Source organism: Arachis hypogaea, chromosome 12 (assembly GCF_003086295.3).
Source record: "Arachis hypogaea cultivar Tifrunner chromosome 12, arahy.Tifrunner.gnm2.J5K5, whole genome shotgun sequence".
In the NCBI taxonomy this organism is placed as follows: Eukaryota; Viridiplantae; Streptophyta; class Magnoliopsida; order Fabales; family Fabaceae; genus Arachis; species Arachis hypogaea.
This window is the reverse complement of record NC_092047.1, coordinates 14,599,845-14,616,904: the sequence shown is the minus strand read 5'-3', so window position 1 is coordinate 14,616,904 and position 17,060 is coordinate 14,599,845. Positions and strand designations below refer to the sequence as shown.

Sequence of the window (17,060 nt, the reverse complement as noted above, 5' to 3'; positions counted from 1 at the left end):
ACCAAAATTTGAATTTGCACGTTCATATAATAAAATAATAAATAAATTAAAGAACATGCATCAATGGTTATGCATAAATGCTCCATGAACATGCACATGATCTTGTTCCCCCCATCCACCATGTTCAGGAAACATCTCAATTATAGTTTAGCTAAGCTTGGTTTGGTTCTTAGTTCTTAGACATAAAACAAATAAAGTCTTAAAGGAATAAATGAACAATGATAAAATAAAATAAAATAAAAAAGAAATGCAAATTGAAAAGTTAAAGTAATAGAATACCATAGCTACAACAACAAACAAGCACATTATTAACATTATTATTGAGCATCCACACACAAGAAGAAACTTATTTTTTTAGAGAAAAAAAAGAAAAGAAAAAGAAAATGGTCATGCAACATAATTTAGAGTCGTTATAGTTTATGTTTCATAATTTATGCTTACACATGCATATGCATAATGCATTTAGCTAGTGCTATGTTTGATAATTGATATTATATATAACAAACCATGATAATACACAGATTAATTAAAATATTATAATTAAAACTATATATTTTGAAGACCATGCTCTCTCTGTCCATCTTTGTCTGCTATAGTCAACTGGGCACCACAAAGGGATATGGAGCAGGTTATGGACACTGCTATAACCACCACTACTCTCTAGCTTCTGTTCTTGCATTTCTCCATGGCTCTAGGTGCTACATTAACAAAATAAATTATCTTTAATATTCTTTTTAGAAGAAATAAGATCAACATATTATTATTCAATAGTAAAAATTTATGTGCAATTATATTCATGTGAAATTATTATTTAAATAATTTAACATATTTGACTAAATTGTTATCTAACGATCTCAATTAACAATTTTACGTAAAAACAATGCACGTGAAATTTTCATCTTATACAATATATGTATGCACTTCATTTCTTTCATTATTTATTATTTTTATGTTAAAGAATGGCGTTCATACGAGTAAATAGAAGAAATTATTGAATAATGATGACTAAATATATAAGGGTTTCATGCGTGAAATAAAATTGGAAAAATAAAAAGAACAAAAAAAAATTTAAGATACTAACCCAGTCCAATTGCTTCTTTTCCTTTCATGATACGTAAACGCTTGCATGATTCCACAAACATCCTGGTTAACATCAAAGCAAATATTGATGTTATGCTAAAATCATAGAGTATATATATATATAGTTACGTTACTTGGCTTGTACACATGTTAAGTTAGCCATCATGGAAAGGCATATTAAGAAAGACAAGTAATAGAAAGCAAAAGAGTGAGGGAAAAAGAAGTACATAATAATTTAAGAGGAGTACTAGGGCCATCAGATTTTGTGAGTTGTAGCTATCAATAATGTATTTAATAGTGTGAGATTTCATTTAATGGTGGAAAATCACTCATTTTCTTTTTACTGACTAAATGCTAGCCAAATTTTAATAAATCTATTGCCCCTAGACTTTCCCATAATTTAATCCACAACTTAGTAGTTATAACAACTCAGATGTTCTTAATTATGAAAGATTTCTAATTTTCTTTAATGATACAATAATTATGATATGTATTATATAATGGTACTTGTTTCTAATTTAATTTATTTGAAAAATTTTGTTCATTCTAATATATCTTGATAAGATACTTTTATTTGGTGAACTGTAATAATCCTATAATAATTAATAATACAACATAATTAATAAAATTTAAATTATTTATTTTTATATTTACAATATATACAATTTTTTTTTTTTTGAAAAGGTATACTCCAAACTATTCTTTTTTTTTTTTTTTTACTTTCATTTTTTCCCCTTTTAATTAATTACAAGCTAAGCAAGTAGGTCCAAGAATAATGTGGTAGAAGTGATGAAAATAATTTAGAAAAGAAAAGAGAGAAAATGAACATACTCCCAAGGAACATCACCGACAAGCATCCAATCTCCATCCTTATCTTCATAAGTTGGGACATAATCAGAATTGTTCAATAAATCCATCAAAGCTCTCTCATTCATGAAGAAATCCTTCATTCCTTCTGATTCACAACTTCCTTCATTGTTTTCAATCATTCATACCATTAGATATCTAATATGATTCAATTATGGATATAAACTAATAATAGTAAAATTTTGCATGCATGGTTACTTGTTTTCCCTTTCCTAAGAAACTAATCAACTTCAAGATCCGTTATTTTCACTAATTAGTTAGATAATTTTATATATTCATATAAATGCAAATTATTGAAATATTAATATTAAGAAACTTAAATAACAGAAAATAAAATTTTATTATTTTTTTAGAGAATCTAAAACAAAAATTACTAAAAATAAAAATAAAAAATACAAATACAAATCAAATTTATCTTTAATTCTTTTTTAACTTTTTTTTATTTAGTATTATCCTAATAAAAAAATATTCTTGAAAAATAATTAATATACCCATACAAGTAATTAATTAAATCTCCTAAAAAATTCATTAAAAAAATATATAATATTTTAAAATTGAATAATATTATTTTGGAGGAAAAATATGATTAAATAGGAGTGTAGGATGAAGGTGCAAACCAATAGTGAAAGAGCTAAACATTTTGCCTAAGGCATCAGAGAGCTGAGGGTAACTGTTGTAGTTCTTCAAGTCCACTTTGCGAAGGTAGGGTGCACCATCCATGCTTACCTTCACAAAGCTTCCATTACCATTTCCATTATTGTTATTCTTCTCATTCTTCTGACTCTCTTCTGTGCTGCTTTTTTGAACTGCAAACATGTTCTTCCTGTATGACCTCACTGGTGGCCATCCCACCACTTGAGCCCTATACATATTTTAATAATATTTTTATTATTTTCATGCATAATAATAATAATAATAATAATAATAATAATAATAATAATAATAATTTATACAAATAATAAATTATTTGTTAAATATGAGTCACACAAAGTTACAAATATTAATGAAATCATTTACTGTAGTGGATGACGAAAGGCTACGAAAGATTTTGTGGCAGTTTTAAATTGTCACCATATGACCTTAAAATCATCACTATTAATTTATATAAATAATAAATTATTTTTAAATATGAGTCACACAAAGCTATACTTGTATAAATATTGATGAAATCATTTACTATATATAGTATTTTACAAAAAAATTGGCAAATAGTGGTGGCTGACGAAAGACTACGAAAAATTTTGTGATTATTTATAAAAAAAATTGGTAAGTAGCGGTGACTGACAAAAGGTTTCAAAAAATTTTTAAAAACTAACAAGTAGCGGTGGCTGATAAAAGGTTACGAAAGATTTTTTGGCAGTTTTAAATTATCACCATTTAACCTTAAAATCATCACTATTAATTTATACAAATAATAAATTATTTATTAAATATGAGTCACACAAAGCTACACTTGTATAAATATTGATGAAATCATTTACTATATATAGTATTTTACAAAAAAAACTGGCAAATAGTGGTGGTTGATGAAAAATTACGAAAGTTTACGAAAGTTTACGAAAGTTTTTGTGGTTATTTATAAAAAAAGCTGGCAAGTAACGGTGGCTGATAAAAGATTACGAAAGATTTAAAAAAACTAGCAAGTAGTGGCGGCTGACAAAAGATTACGAAAGATTTTGTGGTTATTTATAAAAAAAGATGGCAAGTAGCGGTAGCTGACAAAAGGTTACGAAAGATTTAAAAAAACTAGCAAGTAGCGGTGGTTGACAAAAGGCTACGAAAGATTTTGTGGCAATTTTAAATTGTCACCATTTGACCTTAAAATCATCACTATTAATTTATATAAATAATAACTTATTTATTAAATATGAGTCACACAAAGCTACACTTGTATAAATATTGATAAAATCATTTACTATATATAGTATTTTACAAAAAAACTGGCAAATAACGGTGGCTAACAAAAAATTACGTAAGATTTTGTGGTTATTTATAAAAAAAAAATTAGCAAGTAGCGGTGGCTGACAAAATGTTACGAAAGATTTAAAAAAAGCTAGCAAGTAGCGGTGGTTGACAAAAGATTACGAAAGATTTTGTGGTTATTTATACAAAAAACTGACAAATAGCGGTGACTGACAAAAGGCTATGAAAGATTTTGTGGTGGTTTAAATTGCCATCATTTAAGTTTAAAATCGTCACTATTAGTTTATACAAATAATAAATTATTTGTTAAATATGAGTCACACAAAGTTATACTTTTATAAATATTGATGAAATCATTTATTATATATAGTATTTTACAAAAAAGCTGACAATAACAGTGGTTGATAAAAGATTATAAAAAAAATTTTTAGTGGTTTAAAATCGTCATTATTTAACTTCAAAATCATCACTATTAATAATTTATACAAATAATAAATTATTTATTAAATATAAGTCACACAAAATTATAAATATTGATAAAATCATTTACTATATATAGTATTTTGCAAAAAAACCGGTAAATAGCGGCAGCTGACGAAAGATTACAAAAACTTTTGTGATGATCTAAATCGTCACCATTTGACTTTAAAATCTTCATTCTGTGTGTAATGGTAACAAACAAATAAATTTAAATGTATAAATCTAATTTCAAGAAAAAACAAATTAAGTGGAATAATCCTAACAACAACAACCTAGATTTGAATCATAACAATTTATTTGTACTCTATCATCAAAATCAATTAGCTTCTTTAATTGGAGTGTTAGGCTAGCTTAGCCTGTGGGAACATTCATATCTTTAAATAATCTTATATTTTTTAACATTTTTCTTTTTCATAAATAATTTTTATTTAGAAAAAATTTAGGTAATTTAATTAGTTTTTTCTCAAGTAATGAAATGATCGAAATAAGTGAGTTATGTGAGAAAAAAGAAATAGCAGTAGAATAATGGAAGAGAGAGAAAAATAAATAGGAAAATTTTATTAACCCCAATTATGTAAAATGGTTTTTATTTATTTTAAAACTTTAATAGTTTTAATTTATATGAGTATTTTAAAATTAAACAATCATTTATAAAAATGAAAAGATATATAACTACCGAAATCCATTATTATACAACACATCAAGATTAATCATACGAGTGTATGTGTGTGTGTGTGTGTGTTTTCTCTAATGCTAATTCATGTCTCTTAATTAGCCTTTCCATTATTGAATACAAAAAAGATAAGTACCTATGTATGACTTAGCTTAATTATTATTGTAGTTCATCTATCACATGACAATGTTGTCTATCCTATGATTGATTTCAACCAATATTTTCCCAAAAAAAAAAATTATTATGAAAGCTAATTAAATTCAAGTAATTGGAGGGTTATTCAACTTAATCAACCAAAGTCTTAAATTTGAGTCATTTAGATGAAAGAAGATAGCATTTGAAAAGCTTTACCCCCCATAGTGGGATAACCTGACCCAACCTAAATTAGTTGAAATCCAATAGACATCAAATACATACACTTTGAGAAAAAAAAAAAAAAAAACACCCAAAAAAAAAAACATACACACACACAAAGAATTACTATACATGTGCATATTCATGTATGTGCATGTTCATCATCACCACCATATATATAGTACATAAAGAAATACCAACTAACAAATTATTAGATGAGTAGTGGTAAAAATTTATTTAGTTTATTTAGTCTTCCATAATAATAAGAATAACAAGGCATAAGCAAAATCAAATTATAGAACACTTAAAATGATCTATTCTTTGAAATTATATTATAAGAACAATATATATATATATATCAAAAATTTAAACAAATATATATAAATAAATATTTTGTGCACATCCACTTTTCCCTTTTTTTTATATTAAATCAATATATATACTCTCTTCTATCAAAAGAGAAATTATTATGACACCCAACAATTTCATACCCAGTTCAACTAAACAAGACTAACTTAGTGATAGATATACAAAAACGGAAAAAAACCGCAAATACATATAACATACATATGATTCTAGTATTATATATATAATCAAACATGTGACTTATACACCAAAGTTTAACCACAAAATTAATCAACCGCATATAATATATATTAAAACATATAATTAATGATTTAAAATTTTTAGAATAAAATACACTAAAATCAACTATTAAAATTAATTATTAGCATAAAATATACGTTAAAATATAAAATATATATTAAAAATAAATTAAATTTATTTTATTTATATAAAAATATACAATAATTAATTTAATACGAATTTTTTTATAGGACTTACTTAGCAGGAGGCTTGGCAGGATCAGAAGGAAGAAGATTCTTCTCCTTATTATTATTAGGAGATGAGTGGTTCTCAGCAACAACACCATTATTGTTGTTATTCTTATTTGCTTCCTTCTTTGGTGATGAGAGATTCAGCAACAAATCCACGGTAGTGTTGGAAGTTTCATCACTATTATTGTTCTCATCACTCTCAGTTTCAGATTCGGTCTCAGAGAACCCTCTCTTCTTTTCATTGTTCTTCTTCTTGTTGTTCCCTGGCAGCCCAAGCCTGAGCTCAGTTTCCTCAAACACCATCTTCTCCATTGATGATTTCTCTTCTTTCTTTTGTTTCTCTCTTTCTTAGCTTTCACTTTATAACTCTCTCTCTTTCTAAACCTCTTTCTCTTCTCTCTCTAATAAGCATATAGCTAGTGCTTTAGTAGTAATAATAGTGATGATGAGTTGTTATTATTATTATTATTGCAAGGGTATGTATGGGGAGGGAGAAGCTTTTGGGCATTAACATTAATAGAAGGGGGAGAGGGGGTATTTTTGTAATTTGGGTTTGGTATTATTGGAAGCAATGGGATTTTGACACGTGGAGGGGGATGTGGTGGCAAGAGTGCTGGGTGTAGTGAGGACAAGGTCATGTTATCTTTCCTATGATTGTTGAGTGGGAAGAAGTGGGAAGTGGACACCAATGTTGGACTTGCATGCTTTCTTTATTATCTCTTTCTTTTTCTTATTACTTTCTTTTATTTCTCCTAGGGTTTCCCCTTTCCACACAAACTTATTATCAAAAATTGAGTGAATTTGTTATTTCTTCCTTTATTATCATCATTGTTTTAAATTGTGGAGAAAAAAAATTAATTGTCTACCTTTTTTTTAATTTCACGTGGTAATAGTTACAATATACATCACAATGACTGCCATCTATTATTGCAAGTAGTAATAGCAAGAGAATCAAGTCAATTTTAGAATCGGTTTAAATTTGATAAGTTTGACTTATAAAATTTTGAGTCAAATTTGAAACAATGCATAAAATTTTAGAATTAAACTCATACTTTATAATTAGGATCAATCGTTAATAAGTAGCTCAATTTTTTTTAATGATATTTTTCAACTCAATAAACTAATAAATTGTTATATACACAAATTTAAGATGAGATTTATATTTATTATACTTTTTATTTAAGTGAATAAATAAGCTAATTCTTTAAACAACCTAAAATTAAGTAATAACTCAATTTTCATGCGCCGAATTTCACCGCATCATTATAAGTTTAATATTACAATAACATCTCCATCAACTAATAAAAATATCAACTGTTACAACATATATATATTTGTTATGTATAAAAGTTAAAAATGTTTTCTACATACAGAAGAAAAGTTTTCTAAACATTATTGGAGTTTATTATTAATATAAAGAATTTCAATATTCACTTGGTGGTATATAAATATATGGAGATATATGGTAGATAGCGAATACATTAGTAATTAAATTTAATTTGTTGGTGAAGCTAAGATCAGATATCATATATAGTTGCAGCAGGTGATGAACTGCGCTATTCATCTAGTTATATTATCGATGTTGGATCGATCATTGATCTTAATAACTTGCTAGCTAAGCTAGCTAGGATTGGTCAACAGAATTCCGAACCCAAGTAATTGATTTCCAGCTTCAACTTAGAACAAATAATTAAATGATGATCTAAAAACATATATATATATATATATTAACTAAGTCGGAAACTGATGGTCGACAAGTATCTCTGCATCACTTAAAATTTCTTTTTTTTTTTCTCTACCTAATAATAATAATACTAATAATAATAATTTAGGGTATTAATCTCTAAGGTGTTGCTTCAATCAGAATGGTGCACCAACACATGGTTGACACACTCACCAATTTGCCTTAAAAAAAATGCAAGAAAAATAAATAAATAGAAATAAAGGAACTGAAAAATTGTGTCCAAGATTTCTTTGCTTGTTGGCTAATTGTAATTAATTAATTAATTAAGTAGAAATATATTCATCAGGTACGGTTGACATTTGACAACATGCGTAGCTTCAATTTTGAGACACCAAAAATCTTGCATTTGACTATGTCTCTAACTTGTGGGGTGACTGTGATCCTCATTAATGAAAGTTCAGGGACATATATAATCTCAAGTAAATTAAATTTGATTTTGTAATCGACTCCCTTAACTTGTGAGGAAGCAAAGCAATAAAATGCATTTTGAAATTTCTAAGATTAAAGCTCCTAGATATATAGTGGATGTCTACTATTTTAGTTTTTAGATTACAATCTTTACTTTTTGCCATATTTAATTACATGTATATATACTTTTTGTTGTAATGTTGACCTAAGCTTATGATTTTCTACACAAATCCGTATACATATATAATCTTCTGTAAATAAACAAAATAGCTAGGTTGAAATTTGGTGTCCACCCTTTTTTTTTTCAAAATAATCAGTGATTGATTAGTTTTTCACGGTTTCCAATCTGACATACCAAAGATTAATTCGTCGCAGATTAGAGTTTTATTTAAGAGCTTGTTGTTGGCCAATGAGTTGCTGCATGCACAAAGCGAGATAGATCGGAACTCTATTTAAGAGTTTGTCATTAGCCAATAAGTTACTACATGCACAAAGCGAGATTCGAAACTTCTGACACTTACTTAAACGGACTAGTAAGTTAACCATTAGATCAACCCAACTTGATTATTATTATGATTATTTAACTAATGAAAAAGTCTAGGGGCCAGCAGATTTTGTGGTTTTTAACCATCAATTAGTCATCAATGATATTTTTAATGGTGTGAGATTGCATCTAATGATGTAGAATCATTCAATTTCCTTTTGATGGTTAAGTATTGGCCAAAATTTAACAAAAATACTGACCCTCTAGCATTCTTCTTAATTAAATTTGAAATCATTATGTATATAATAATTATTTCTAGGAATATGTATATTTTGAAACAGATAAATAATTAGTATCACAATTAATCAATAAAAATGTATATGGAATCTAATTTAAAAAAGTCAGTGCTAATAATGCCATTAAATTGGTCAAATGATTAATAAATTTGTATTATTTTCACAAGTCTCAATAATTTTGAGTTTGGGTTGTATATGAAAATTATTTCACAAACTTATTTATTAGAGAAACACAAATACAATATCTTAGTCGCATAATATATTCATTTATAATTTTTTTTCCGATAATTTAAACCGTCACAAAATTCTATATAAAAAGTGTAAAAAAATATAAGACCACATAAGGCACGAGACAAGATACATCTAAAACTAAAAAGATTTAAAAAAATACAACACAAACATCACTAACTTCAACATAAATAAGTGAGAGAATAAAATAGTAGAACACAATTAATATGATATTATTAATCTATAATTACCGTGTAAATAAGATATTATTATCAAAAAAATATGTTAAAAGAAATAGCCGCATGCATCATTTTGAGGCAATCAATCATGTTCCTAATAATGGGTTAATACATAATTGAGAAAAGAGAACTAAAATTTTGAATGGCATTATTGTTGATTAAGAATATAATTTAGGGTATGAAAGAAAAAATTAATTTTGGTATGAATAATAAAGAAAGCCCAAATTTGGCATTGGAAGAGAAGGGTGTAAGAGAATGTGGAGCCCACAAAAGAAGGCATGTGAGTTTGTTGGCACAAACCCATTCCCATGTGCGCCGCTGCAGGGCACCCCACTCACCCTCTTTTTTCTCTTTGCCTTCCACCAAGTCACCCTACTCGCTCAGCAAAATAATTTCCTTCTTAATTATTTAATTGTCCAGAGAGTTTCAGTATATCAAAATTTTTAATTTATCAAAATATAACAAAAATGTAAGAGATGTATAGAGATAAAATTCTAAAGTAGTCTCTGATATAGAATCTTGATATTATGTCATAAAATTATTTATTTTAAAATTTAAGTTGATAGAAAAAGATAATATTAATAGTTATATTTTAATATTTTTCTCAAGTAAATCTCTTTTAGATTTATTTAATTTTTGTATAGGTCTTTTTTTCTTTTTATTTGTCTTGTATCATTTTTTTTATTTTTAGAGTTTATCAAAGATACTCTTCCTCTCAAATAAGAGTTTCTTTTGGATTTGCTTGATTTTTGTACGAATCTTTTTTACTTTTTATTTATCTTATGCAATTTTTTTTTTGACTTTTGGATTTTCCAAAAATACTTATCCCAAGAACTTAAACTGATAAAAGAAGATAACATTAATGATTATGTATCTAACACTTTGTCGCAAACAAGAGTCTCTCTTGAGTTTGTTTGATTTGCCTTATACTTTTTTTTATTTTTTTATTTTTGGATTTCTTCAAAGATACTCATCCCAAAAACTTAAGATGATAAGAGAAGGTAATATTAATGATTATATATTTAACACTTTTCCTCAAGCAAGAATCTTTCTTTGGTTTACTTGATTTTTGCATAGATATTCTTTTTTCCGTTATTTGCCTTATGTTATATTTTCACTTCTGATACCATATCATGAAACTACTAATTCCAAAAATGTAAGTTAATAAGAAAAGATAACATTAATAGTCATATCTCTAATAAAGAGTAACTCAACGGAAAGAAAGTGAGTAATTAATATGGTGCAATCTTTTCAATCTTAAGAAATATTTATATTGCAATTGAGATCTCAATGACATTTTTCAATGCAAGCGATTAATCTTATAAATCACTTTGGGGTTTAACTCGAGATCGACAAATAAAAAAATTGAACGATAACTAATATATATTATCACTAACTTCCAAAGATTATTGATATTTTAGTTACATGTATAGATACTCTTGACTTAATGATTTCCACAAGAAAGAATATCACTAATCACTAATATCAATTATATATCTCGAACATATTATAAAAGAATATAAAATAATTGAAGAAATGAAAGTATCCCATGTTTATTTAGAAAAAATTACTATTTGTATATACTAACATTTAAAACATTAATAAAATTATCTACAAAAGAACAAAATTAACATTGTACTGAGAAAAATGAATTTTGTTTGACAAAAATACTAAACACTAAATTTTGCTTGATTCCACTAAAAACTTACTTAAAATTTTCGAACTACCCTCATCATTCCTACTATCACACCCTTATTTTTCATTATCAAGCCACTTCACTGTTATCATCATCAGCATCATCATTATCTTTATTATCAGTCAACACCATTCCTCGCTACTCTACCACCGTCACTTCTCACTCGTTCTCCATCATACCTTTATCTCTCAACGTCAATCTAACTTACTGTTGTTATCATCAGCATCATCATTATCTTTATTATCAATTAATACTATTCCTCTCTACTTCTCGTCCGTTTTCAATCACACCCTCATCTCTCACCGTCAAGCCACTTTATTGTTGTCATCATTAGCATCATCATTATCTTTATTATCGATTAACACTATTCTTCTCCACTATACCACTATCACTTCTATCTTTCACCGTCAATTCACTTTACTGTTGTCATCATTAGCATCAACATTATCTTTTTTATCAATTAACACCATTCTTCTCCGCTTCACCATCGTCACTTCTCATCCGTTTCCAATGTTAGTCTCGTCCCTTTGTGTTTTCAAATTCAACCTTTTTTCATTAACTTCACCACTATCTCCTTCACCACCAACTTCCAATGTCGCACTCTCCAACTTCACCACCACTACCGCATTATCTTCAACACCATTAGTTATGGTGGCACTGCTTACTATCGCATTAACCACACTGATTTAGCCTCCTCTATTGAGAGATTCGTATTTGACTATAAAGACTCGAACCCTAACCTGAAGTGCAATGTAACGTCTGAGAAAGTATCAAACCTCCTAAACATGGAAAATTAGGAGGTTGATGTAGAAGCCAAGACGAAGAAGAAGGAAGAAGCCCTTAACGACATAAGTGCCTCGTGTCAGAACTTTGGCTTCGAGCAAATGGTTCGATAAATTGAATCGTCGTAACTTTTTCTATGAGTAGGCTGGTGAGGGAGGACGCTAAGGTTAAAGTGATATTCGCAATGCTAAAGTGATTCTCCCAACCCATTGTTGCAGTCATATTGTCTTCACCTTCACGGTTCAAACCTAAAAAGCATGTTCTTCTTCTTCCTTTATCATGTGAGAAGCTAATATTACTTCTACCTTTGTCAATTCATCAAACTCTAACAAATTTACTAATTTATTGTTTTTTTCTCAATTACATTTATTTTTTGTTGAATTTGGAACTATCTTTGCTTCTATTGTTATTATTATTAAATTTGCTTCTAAATTTTTTGATGTTGTTGTTGTTGGTGGTGGAAGTAGTTTAGAATAAGAATAATGGTGACGGTTAAGACAAAATAAGATCTATTGAAAGTGGTGGCAATAGCTGGAAGCATAGTGAGTGTGAGGGTTAGAATTTGGGTGGATATGAGGAGTTATAGGATATGATGGTGAGACAAGAGAATATGATGGTGATAGTAGTATAGATGTTGAGAGTAATTTAGGATTTTTGAATCATTTTTAACCAATTAATTCAACCAAAGTTTAATATTTGGATATTTTTATCAAACAAAATTAATTTTTTATAGTTACAATATTGATTTTATTATTTAGTGAATAATTTTGTCAGCATTCTAAATATTCGTGATTAGAAATAATAATTTTTGTGTATTTAAAAAAATATTTAAATTTTTGTATATAAATTCTTTATCATTAAATAGTAACAAATTGTATATTTAAGAGTATCAGTGATATTAACGTAAGTTGGTACAGATAGATGTAGGTTTGTGTATTTTAACTATCTTTTTTGAGTTCGATACTCACTAAAAAATAAAAATAAAAATTATTTATTTGCAAAAATTGCCCACTTTATATTTCTACAGTACTCGATCGAAAGATTAACTTTTAAATTTTAACCTGATAAATATCCCGATGCACAAAAAAAAAAAATCAATGATACTAGAACCTTTATGAATTCTGATATTAATAATTAATAAGAATAATGAATCCTATAAATGCGGCATATAATGATTCATATTTTATACATTTATTATAAAACCTTTTGGTGAATATTCTTTGTTACTTTACTTTAATTTCCCTCGCTTAATATATAGCATGTAATAAATTAAAATAATTATCAGATTCTTTCCAACAATCTCATTCAAAGAGGATAATTATTTGTCTATTTAAATAAGTATTAAGAATTGAATTTTATTTTGTATATATAATAATTCATTAATTAGCAACAAATTTTTAAATGTAGTTTAGATTTGTAATAAATTAATTTTTAATTAACGAGTTATTAGAAAATACTATGAATAACCAAAAAAAAAAAAAAATAGAAGCCGAAAAAAAAAGGAGAGAACATTAGTAGTGTATCTTCTCTAATAATAATAATAATAATAATAATAATAATAATAATAATAATAATAATAATAATAATATCTTTCCTTTTATTCTGGTTGAAAATAATTGGTTCAGTAATGATTATTCATCATTTTAGATATTGCTAGTTTATTCTTATATAGGAAGGTGGTTAAGACTTACAGGAGTTACAATATACAATAGGGCATATGGAAAAAAAATGCGAAGCCTTAAATTGGGATTTTTGAGATTTGTTGAATTATTAAGAAATGAGAATGATAAAATAGAATCTACAACAGAAAAATTAAAAAATATAATAATATGATTTTTTAAAATGCATGTTATACATATTTACTGAATGATATATTTTATTTTTTTTTTAACATAAAAAAAGTGCTGTGATAGATAGAAAAGATAAAAATTATGAAATTTGTACATAAATTTTTTTTAGGATAAATTAAAAAATTAGTAGTCAAAAGTTTATATCAATAACAAAAATAACTTTAAAAGATACGAAGGATAAATAAATTTTCGAAAAATTTAAAAATGTGACAAAAAATTTAAATATTAAGTAAATATCCTAATAAAAAGATTTTAGAGATAAAATTTTGATGGAATTCTTTGCAAATATTATTAAAAAAATAAATTATTTTCATTCTTAAAATAAATTTAATAATTTTATTTCAAGTGAATTTCTTTTAGAAAAATATTGTGAATGATTATGTTTTTTCGAAAAAGGAGAGATTGAATTTTAATCTTTTTCTGTGCTCCTTTAAAATAATTATTCAAATTTCGCTACAAAAATTTAAATTAAATATAAAATTTATTTGTTAAATACAAAGTTATCATTATAAAAATGTAATATTTTTTATTTTTTTTTGTCATATTTTAAAATTATTTAAAAATTTATTTATCAATCGTATATATATTTAAGAGTTATTGTCAACAGTTTTATCTTTTTTACGTTTTACCGATATAGTATTTTATTGTAGTAATTTTATTTATGGATATATAATTTGATCCAATCCGGTCAGGTAAACTTACCAATTCGATTCGTTACGGAAAAAATTTATTGAGTACGGAACGAGTTGATTTACAAGTCGAATAGGATACCAGTTTAGGTTCAACCCTAATTTAAATAACTCATAATATATATATATATATATATATATATTATTGAATATTATATTTTTTATGTTCTTAGGTCAGATACTTGTAGGTTGAGAACGATTATAATTAAAAAGAACATGTTACAAACTCTTACAAATAAGATAGAATTGAATTTTAATAAAAAAATTAATTCGAAAATAAAATTAAAATTGGGTCTAAATTCTATTGATGGTCGCCCTAGTGAAAATATGTATATACATTTCCATAGAGAAATAATTTTTTTGAAAAACTACTTCTTGAGTCGCAAATCTAGCTAAAAGCAGATGTGACTTTTGAACATGGCTTTTTAGTTTTTACAATAGATATATATGGGAAAAATATTAAAAGGAATAAATGTAAAAAGTTAGAAAAATGATGAGACGGCGATCCTATATAGGGATTCATCACAGGGATTAGCTAAGAGTTGAAAAATCCAAAAAATGCATATTAATATGTTTTCTTATGTATTTTGAACGTAACTTTTTATGTTTTACATTGTTGTTTAACTAAATATGTATATATTATATAGAGAAAGTTAATTTTATTTAAGATAGTAAATACGTAACTATAACAATATAATTGTTATACTCTATGAAGGCAAAACATCAAGCCATTAATAAAAAGGAATTGAACCATCCTTAAGAAGTTTCCTAAAAGGTTTTCATTCTTTTTCATTTTTTGTTTTAACAGAAAATATAATAGGTTGTGTGTACTAACCTATGAATAATATATAGGGAAAAAGACATATTGGTTCTTGACTTTTTAAATTTTTGACAAATATATTTTTGATAAAATTTAAATACAAAAAAGTCTCTGACTTTAACAAACAGAGGACAATTTAGTCATTTCGTCTATTTGCCTCTTATACACCAAATGGAACTGACTAACGTGGCTGAAACGGTGTTCAGGTGTCCGTTACGGTGCCATGCTAGAAGGGGAATAAAGTTCGAAGGACAAATAAGTCATTGACGTCATTTTGCAAATAAAGTTCGAAGGACAAATACGTCCTTGAGAATTTAGTTCATTATACTTCTATTATGCTTCTATTATGAGAATTTAGTTTATAAAATTATGCTTGTATTTTGAAATCTAGTTAACTTGTTGTATTCTGCAATTTAAATTATTTGTATTAAAATTGCAGAAATTGGGATTGTTCTGTTTCTACTTTTTTTCTTAAATTGCATTAGTTTAGTTTTAGTGCATTTGTGTATTATATTAGAATTTGTTAAATTGCATTAGTTCAGTTTTCATCATACCAGTGGCATTAGTTAGCATGAGTTCATTTATGCATCAAGTTAGCATTAGTTCATTTGTGCATCATTCATGTATTAAGTTAGTATTAGTGTATTTGTGTATTATATTAGAACTAGTATTTTTATCCATAATAACATTACGAGAATAAATTTTTTAAAAAATTATAGTTCACTTTGTTCTAACAGTATAAACTATGCATGACACAAAAGATTTATAAAATCAAACTACTTTTACAAAAAAGTCGTAAGTTAACAAAAGTCTCCGATTAAGAAGACCAAGATACCTGCAGATAAAAAATTAAATAATAAGACTTTTGGTTATTATTTTTATATGAAAAAGTCTATTTTTTTATTAATAATTAATTTTAACATTCGTCATTTAAAATTTAAAATAATTTAATGTGTATACTTTTACATTTAAAATATTTTAATTGTAAAAAAATATCGGATGACATATTTTGATTTGTCAAATTACTAATATAAAATATAGGGTAAAAAACTTGATTAAACCAAGGGAGAAGAAAATTTACGGAAATCAGCCAAACTGAATTCCTAGACAGCATTCAACCAGAATCAAATTATTATATAATTCGAATCTATACGTTTCGAATTAAAATCCTATGTAGTTCGATATGACTTAATTCGAATTATATGCAAGCATGAGAAACAAGTAATTCGAAACAACTGGTTTTGAATTATTAAAGAGGAATTCGAATTCAGTTAATTCGAATTACTAAGAAAGGCTTGACGAAACATAAATCGAAACATATTGTTTCGAATTAGTAAGGAATTGTAATTCGAATTTATTTGATTCGAATTATAAATATATAGTGCGAATGTAGTTGATTCGAATTACCATGAACCGGAGCTCTATATATATGCTGTGAACTCAGAGTTTTTCTCATCAAAGAGGTGAGATGGCTAGTGAGGATAGTTTTCTAGTGCTGGTACACCACAGAGGATCGATTAAGAGAAAAACTCGGTCCGGCGTGAAGTTCACTGATAAGGATCCTCTATGTATTATCGTGAGGCCAACCACCAGCTACGATGCTCTCGTTA

The 17,060-nt window shown here is 26.6% G+C and overlaps 1 protein-coding gene across 1 annotated transcript; it reads right to left on the bottom strand.

Moving 5' to 3' along the window:
* Nucleotides 1–285: 285 nt before the first annotated feature.
* LOC112726961 (auxin-induced protein AUX28) lies at nucleotides 286–6,993 on the bottom strand. The gene is made up of 5 exons (XM_025776543.3): nucleotides 6,221–6,993; nucleotides 2,565–2,809; nucleotides 1,912–2,050; nucleotides 1,082–1,143; nucleotides 286–698 (listed from the first exon to the last, which is right to left on the bottom strand). The coding sequence occupies exons 1-5, from the start codon at nucleotides 6,523–6,525 to the stop codon at nucleotides 661–663; spliced, it is 789 nt and encodes a 262-aa protein (XP_025632328.1). The 5' UTR covers nucleotides 6,526–6,993; the 3' UTR covers nucleotides 286–660.
* Between the last annotated feature and the right edge of the window lie 10,067 nt (nucleotides 6,994–17,060).